At 33.6% G+C, this 7,926-nt stretch overlaps 1 protein-coding gene and 1 long non-coding RNA gene across 2 annotated transcripts in view; one reads left to right on the forward strand and one right to left on the reverse strand.

The window, feature by feature from the left end:
- Positions 1–650: 650 nt before the first annotated feature.
- Positions 651–7,926, reverse strand: part of LOC122529708 — a 38,269-nt gene continuing 30,993 nt past the window's right edge. The window contains exon 3 of the long non-coding RNA XR_006306845.1: positions 651–788. This is a non-coding gene — a long non-coding RNA (uncharacterized LOC122529708). The remainder of the gene's footprint in view (positions 789–7,926) is intronic.
- Positions 3,128–7,354, forward strand: LOC122529707 (aquaporin-like). Its single transcript, XM_043656091.1, has 4 exons — positions 3,128–3,348; positions 4,947–5,090; positions 5,925–6,360; positions 6,878–7,354. The coding sequence occupies exons 1-3, from the start codon at positions 3,175–3,177 to the stop codon at positions 6,336–6,338; spliced, it is 732 nt and encodes a 243-aa protein (XP_043512026.1). The 5' UTR covers positions 3,128–3,174; the 3' UTR covers positions 6,339–6,360; positions 6,878–7,354.

Consider the following 7,926-nt stretch of genomic DNA (forward strand, 5'->3'; position numbering starts at 1 on the left):
GGGCAAACGTGCCTCTGCATATTCCCCCCCCGTCATGCACAGTAACATACATACATGTGGGAGTGTCCTAGCAAAATTGACACGCTGGTGATTGACGAAAGTATTCGTAAAAAAAAGAAACATTGCGTGGAATTGCCACTGTTATATATAAGAATATATATTTTGCTATTAGTCTTTAATTTAATTTGTAACTGTCATACAGGGGGCTCATGAAAGTATTCGAGCGCTCGTCATCGGAAGAATTTTTGTCTAATTATGTAAGTGGGTATAGTATGTGGGATCATGAATTTAAATTGCTATGAAATTACAATTATTGATCATTGATTATTATTATATTAAGTTATTAAATTAATATTATAATAATTATTCATTATTATTGTAAGACATTCACTGGAAGCATACACTTGATAAAAATCAATCTATTACTATATATATATATATATATAGTAAGTAATATAGTAAGTAATAGATATATATATATATTTTTTTTTTTATATATAAAAATAAAGTAAAGTAAAAATGAACGAAGGACTAACTTTGCTATTAATTGTTCACTGTGTCATTGAAACAAGATGAACAAGAGTTTTCTCTAAACGATATATCAGTTATAATAGTTAAATAAAATAAACAGGAAGAAGTTAACTCTTGCTGCAAGTCCCATTAAGCAACGTTATAAAAAATATATATTGCAAGACATTTCAAATGTGCACTCCACGAGTTTAGGTCTACTTACTTAGGTCGTTTCTGGTAGTCCATTGTTAATGGCAGCTATTCTTCGTGCACGAAACCTAAATGAAAAAAAAAGAGGAAACATTAATATCAACATTAATTTCTATTCTGTTGCTTCCAAAAATATACCATATGTACATATATTTATAACAGTTTCAGAGTGGAAAGTTGAGAATTAGTTTGTCAAAGTGTAGCAGATGATTCATCGAACACACTCTAAGGAATTATAGTGATAATTGGTTGGCTACATAAGGAAATTCATTTATGTTAGCGTTGTGACTTGAGAATTGTGGGTATATAGTTATTGGCGATGATTCATCGAGAACTAGAGCAAGATATTATTTTTCTCGGCAACTGTGAAATCTATTAATTGGCAATTTTTGCAATTGCATATCATGTACGTATTCTTTCGATCGTGGAGACTAAACAAATATTGTTTCTCCGTTAAAATACAAAATATCAGAGAAAATTATTATTATTATATTTTATTTCTCCTCCCTTATATAATAAAAAATTAAATTCTTATATGTTTTATATGTAAATTTATACTATATAAATAAGTTATAAATTTTTATATAAATTATTTTACTATAATAAAATTTATTCGTTATTAATTTTATTATTTAATTTTTAATTTTATATAAGTTATATGAAATTTTATTAATTAATTTATTAATTTTATTAATTAATAAATAAATAAAAATATATATATATATAAAAAAAAAAAACAGAATGAATAGGAAAAAATGTGAATTTACGTACATGTGTGTGCAAACACGTTGGCGAGTGTATTGCAAAATTCATACGTAATTATCTGCGATGAAAGTTGAACGTTGAAAAATAAAAAGTATCACCAGCTCTTTCAGTAAGAGCATAAATGTCGTACACTGTCGTACAAAAGTTTGGGGCTCTCGTCAATTTCATATTTAAAAGAAGAATAATGATAATAAAAAAAATATATATATAAAACTTGCGTTATTTTAATCATAAATAAATATAGCTCCGGTAATTACAAATAATTTATAAACAATTATCGGTATTTTTAATAAAATAATCTTGTAATAAATAATAATAAGAGCAAGTAGTAGCAAACAATAATAAATGAAATAAGAAATTTGATAATACAATGTCCGTTCAGAAAGAGGGCATGATTTTGTCCAAAATCGATGGGACAACTTCGAACTTTTGATCAACAGTGTATCACGATACATACATATGTATATGAGAACGTGAATGAAAGACTTGGCCTTTCAAGTTCATCCAGAAACTGCTCGTTTGACCTATGCTATTGATTTCTTCATCGCTGATACTAGCTTTATCATTGCGTGTACACACGCATACGTAACAGTGACCCGAGATTAACGCTCACATCCGCGATAAGTAGAACAGAAGTAGAATTTCCAATCAGCCCTACGAATCGTTCAACAGGAACACACGAGTCTCTCGTCGTGCTCCATTTTTTTTTTTTTTTTTTTTTAAATAACGCGTTCCTATATTTGAAGACTGCAGACAAGGGAGAGAACATGCTGAATAATTTTCTTTAAATTCAATAAAATATTTCATACCGTCTGTAAATTAATTTAGGATATTTTTAAACGACGCAAATATACAAAAATCGAACAGCATTTTATAAAAATGAAAACTGACTTTTGAGCGATTTGACTGTTCGAAGAAACGAGTTAAATGAAGAATTAAATATTCTTCGTAGACAAAACGAATAAATTTCGTGCAAGTAGTAGCTCGATCGGGCTAAATTATGCAGAAAGACACGATCTGAAGTAGAGTAAATCTAGTTTGAGGATTTCGATTAAAAAAGACAACAAAGTAAAAGAAAACAGATGCTTCGTTGTACAATATTTATTAAATAAATAATGAAATTACGGCTCGATCGTTCAACTGCGTAAGAATAATGTTCGATAAATCAGTAAATTTTCGCAAAACAATGATGAACGCACGAAGTTTAATTAATCTTTCGTCATTGGTTCGAGAGTAGGTCTCTGTATAACCGACTGCTGGAATAAAGATCAATTAATCATCCCTAATCAAAAAATAAACGAACAATCGAATTCGATGCAAGATTAATGATCAAATCCCCGAGTTCATAATAAATGTTATTACAATATTCAATACAAATATTCAATTCCTCCGAAGGGAATCGAGTATTCAAAAGAACAAACAAATGAGAAACTTCGAACCCTCGTTTCCCTTCGATATCGCGGTTGCCTGTTTTTTTCCATCGAGAACATAGCTTCCGCGGAAGACTCTGCTTCCACTTTCCTTAAGAAAAAAAAAAAAAAAAAGACTGCCCAACGTATGACAAACGAAACACCGATCGATCGTGAACTGAATCGGTATATATATCTGCCGTCCCGTCGATCCGATTATCGTTCGACAATCATCATCAGTCCCCCTTTCGATCGTTTCGTTACAGGGCTGAGCAGTTTGATGAAAGAAGATGCAACCGGTCGGGAGACGGTCACCGTTGCCATCGGCGAGGTAATTGGCACGGCGATTCTGGTGTTCATAGGATGCACGGGATGCATCGAGGGCTTTGGGATTCATCCGAGCTTGCTGCAGATCGCTCTAACCTCCGGGTTAGGTGTCATGATTGCTGTGCAGGTGAGAATCTCAGCAAAATTCGAACGTTGAGCTCGAGCGCCCCGATACATTGGCTCTGAAGAATCTGATCCTTTGTATTGTGATGTCGACGTTATTACGTATCTTTTTTTTTTTTTATTTAGTATTTATTATATTTTATTATATACTGTCATATTTTATTTTATTATATATACTATATGTATTATATATTTAGTATTCATTATATTTTATTATATTGTCATATTTTATTTTATTTATTATATTTTATTATATGTAGATTGGAGGAAGGGGGATTATTTTCACAGTCTCTGACTCTTTTCATGTTTTTTTTTCTTTTTTTTTTTACGTCTATCGTTCTTCTTGTACTTGGGAAAAATTCCTCGAATCTTCAAATTTTTCATCAATCAATTTCGAATCAATTAAAAATCTGCAATTGAGAATGACGAGCCATTTCTTGGACAATCCGTAACGCTTGTTTTCATATAAACGATTTGTCAAAACAATTAATTTTCGAACAACATCTAAATCACACCGTGGCTAAAAAAGAAATCCCCTAATTTTAACACGCGCAGTTACGATCAATTCAGAATTTAAACGATGCTAATGTCATTCCAAATAGGTTGATTCCATTGAACTCGTATGTTCTCTTCTTTTTTTTTTTTTTTGGCACTTTTGAAACTCATCGCGCCGCTTACAATTGCTAACGAAGCGAATAGAAACGAGGAATCGCAGGGTCAACGATTAGATCGAAGCTCTATTTTTAGAACGGTCAATCAGTTGTCCATTCCAGTTGCAGTCTGTATAAATTCTTCATTCCATGTTCAACTACTTCGTTTTTCTCTCGGCAGCTTTCCTCCTTTTTGCGTTTCCGCGATCTGTCCCCGATTCGATTTCATAAATTTTCTATCGCTTTTCGGATTCGTGTCGCGGTCTCCACGAATCCGAAGGGAGGAAAGAATCTGGCTAGCCCGAGGGAAAATTGGCCGAGAGTTGGCTGACTGATTTATCGCGATGACTAGTTCATGAAGTTTTTGAAAATTTCTAACCTTCTCTCTCTTTCTCTCTATGTGTATGTGTTCCATGAATTGAACAATTCATCTTTTATGAAATTAGAATAAAAATGAGCTCAACGTTGACACGTTGTAATTTAGTATGTTAATTAATAGCATCTAGTGGATGGAAATTTCATGTCTTTTTTCGAGGAAAAAAGTTAATTGTAATATTTTTTTATTACACATGTATTGTCCTACATTTTGTAGTTCATATGGAGCTCAACGAGAAGAGAAGAAGGAACTGAAAAATGAATTTTGTAAAGTTCAATAATAATGAGAAAATAGAGACCAAGTACAATATTATTGTGACTAGTAAATATTACAACAGAACGGAATACTTTTGATATATTTTATATTGTCATGTGCATTCTATGCATTTCAAATTTTCTATAAGTAAATATATATGAAAAATGTTCCATTGTTTTCAAACTACTTTGTTCCATTCTTTTCAAACCACTTAATATAATGCGAATATATATGTCATAATAATGTATTGTACATTATGATAATGTTAACATATAACACGGAATATTTATTTTCTATTTAATTATTGTTTTTACTTCATAGAGTGTTGGACATGTCAGTGGTGGGCACTTAAATCCCTGTATAACAATAGCAGCACTGATCCTAGGAAAAAAGTCTCTGCCCATGACTCTCCTTTATACTGGTGCCCAGTGTCTTGGTGCAATGTTGGGCTATGGTCTTATTAGGGTAAATCATCATTCAATATTGACGCTATCCTAACTTTTAGATCCTGATAACGTTTATACTTTCTATAAATCCCATTTAAATATTGAATATCAATGAATATGAAACTTTGGATTATTACTTATTATTGGTATTACTTATTATGAAATTTTGAATTATTAGGTATTAATTAGTATAGTATGTATGTATTTTACGTTATATTATAATACTCTCTATTAGTATTAATTGTAATGAAATATCAGTGTAGAAAATGCAATAAATTTTGGGTATTAATGTCTAATAATTAAATATGTATTATTCGATATTAGTTATTATATTTATTATACTTTATAATAACTTTATTATAATAAATATATTGTAATTAAACAAAACTAAAAATACATATTACACTATTAGAAATACTAATGCCATTATTAAATTACTAAATATTAGTACTTGATATTTATTATTCTATAAAAATTATCCTCGGTGCTCTAATATTTCATTATACCAATAGAGACTAATATCAATATCAGTTAGTAAATTAAAAATTTACTATACATTTAGACAACACATTTTAATGCACCATGAACTTTTGATATTTCGAATATAATACAACATATTTCAACGTGTCCAAATACTTTAATACTTTGAGCATTTCAATTTTAGTACTGATAAATATTAAAACAGAGAGATTGGTAAATTAATTCCAAATTAATAGTTTAACATATAATTTAATATGCCCGGGGTATACGTCCTGGGAGAATTTCGGTGATAAAGTCCAATCGTGAGATTTAAGTCTTAATGCAAAACATTATGCACAAGCTCATGAAACTTCAATTTATCACGTCTCTCCAGGTGATAACTCCAGTGGAACTAATGTACGCGGGACAACCAGATTCGGGAAATACCTTCTGCATGACCGACCTCCACGCCGACTTGTCCACATTCCAGGGTTTCATGGCCGAGTTCTTAGCCACTGGGATTTTAGTTTTCTTCGCCTGCGGTGTGTGGGACTGCCGGAACGTGAAGAACACCGACTCGTTGCCAATGAGATTTGGTTTCTGTATCACGGCGCTCAGCCTCATTTTCAGCCCCTTCACCGGTTGCAGTATGAATCCGGCAAGAACGTTGGGTCCAGCTGTTTGGAACGGTTATTGGAATAATCATTGGATCTATTGGCTGGGTCCACTCTGTGGCACTATCGTCGTGTCGTTAATATATCGATATCTGTTTATTTACAACAGGAGAGAGCCTGGACAGTGTGATTAGAAGATTATGATGGACGATAATGGTAGGTTTTGCAAGCACTGGATCTTTGAATTAACTTAACGCTGGTTGGATCATTGTTGTCACGTCGCTCTGAACATATTCCACTTAATTTTTGTAATTTTCATTTATATTTAGTGTGCCTTACGCATTTTATATTTTCAGTATTCTTAAACTTGATAAATTTGAAAAATTTGTTTCTTCACTTCTGTGGACCACGGGATTTTTATTCACCACGGATTTTGCAAAATATAAAATTTACATTTGCAAAGCAAAGAGATTAAAACGCGGGAGAAAAGCGTTTGTAATTTGTAATAACAACGAACGGAAACATTCGGCAAGGAATATAAAAATATAAATCGTAAGATGATATTGAAACTCGAGAGTCTGATAGCTCGCGGCCAGATCCGCCTCTGCCTTTATTTTTCTCTACGCTCGCTCGATTTCACCGGAAAACTGATCGAGGCTCCTCCTTGGAGGAGGAACGAGAGGCGTTTGAAAATAGATCGAGCCACGTTAATCGACTGTCTTGTTGGTTCCAGCGAGCAGAATCGTCCCGGTGGCTTACAGTTCACAATTCGAGCGAGAAATCCTAATCGTGTCGCAGGAGGGCCGGATGACAGGGCCGTGACGACGTCGGATGATCGAGAACAGCCGAATGCCACGCGAGGAGGACTTCCCCCGTTGCGTAGACTGATATTTCAAAACGATTCGTATTCGATCAATCGCTCGTCATTCTAACTTCCCTATGAAGCGACCGCGCGTCAATCGGTTTTTCAGTATCTCGCGGCGTGAAATTCAGGCCAAAGTGGTTTCGCGATGTTTCTCCGACGAGGGGAGAAGAAGAGGAACAGAAGAAAGAACTGCGAAACTCTGTCGCGCGAAAAGAAAACGCGAGAAAGGACGACAGACTGTTTTCGATATTTCGTTTGTCTCGTGATGGAATTGCAAGGATTCGTTGCATTTGTTAATGAAAATTTCGAAATGGAGAAATAAATTTTATAGAGAGTTTTAAGAAATTTTCCTTTCGTTGTATTACTCCCACTGTGCTTTCATTTCGACGCTTCGTTTCGACGCGCTGAGATTGTGAAAAGGATTAACCACTTTACCAATGATAACATTTTATGCCATTCGACTTTAAGATTAGAAACAAGATAATCTTCGAGTTACATTGTAATTTCTTTCTGGCTAACTTTATGATTGATTTGATTAAAAAGTTCAGATACACGTTCTGTGTTTGAAACAGTGGCCGTAAACGCGCCCGATGCGCGTTGGTTTGACGCGCATGCGTCTACTGCGCATGCGCCTCACCCGATTTTCATATTTATGAACTTCAATGAACGATAACGCTTTTCTTTTTCAAAATGTGATTCGCAAATGTCGCGTTCGCCTTTACTCTATCTTCCGTTTCACTAAAATCGCTTTAAATATGCACTGCAACATAACCTGACAATTGTTCGACAGGTTACAACGACCGACAACAATCTGTCAATCCCTGACTGTCACAGGTGGTCGATTATTATAGAGCGACAAAGATTTATCCACTCAATCAAAGCTTGTTCTTGTTCCCAACCTAATTTCATCCGATACC

The sequence above is a fragment of the Frieseomelitta varia genome, unplaced genomic scaffold (genome assembly GCF_011392965.1).
Source record: "Frieseomelitta varia isolate USP_RPSP 00005682 unplaced genomic scaffold, Fvar_1.2 scaffold_304, whole genome shotgun sequence".
Classification (NCBI taxonomy): domain Eukaryota; kingdom Metazoa; phylum Arthropoda; class Insecta; order Hymenoptera; family Apidae; genus Frieseomelitta; species Frieseomelitta varia.

What these genes read in the sequence shown, in the direction of transcription:
- LOC122529707 (XM_043656091.1), top strand. Translation starts at nt 3,175, where the DNA reads ATGAAAGAAGATGCAACCGGTCGGGAGACGGTCACCGTTGCCATCGGC. An exon ending in GTGTCATGATTGCTGTGCAG is followed by an intron (nt 3,349 to 4,946) that starts GTGAGAATCTCA and finishes TTTACTTCATAG; the next exon opens with AGTGTTGGACATGTCAGTGG. An exon ending in TGGGCTATGGTCTTATTAGG is followed by an intron (nt 5,091 to 5,924) that starts GTAAATCATCAT and finishes ACGTCTCTCCAG; the next exon opens with GTGATAACTCCAGTGGAACT.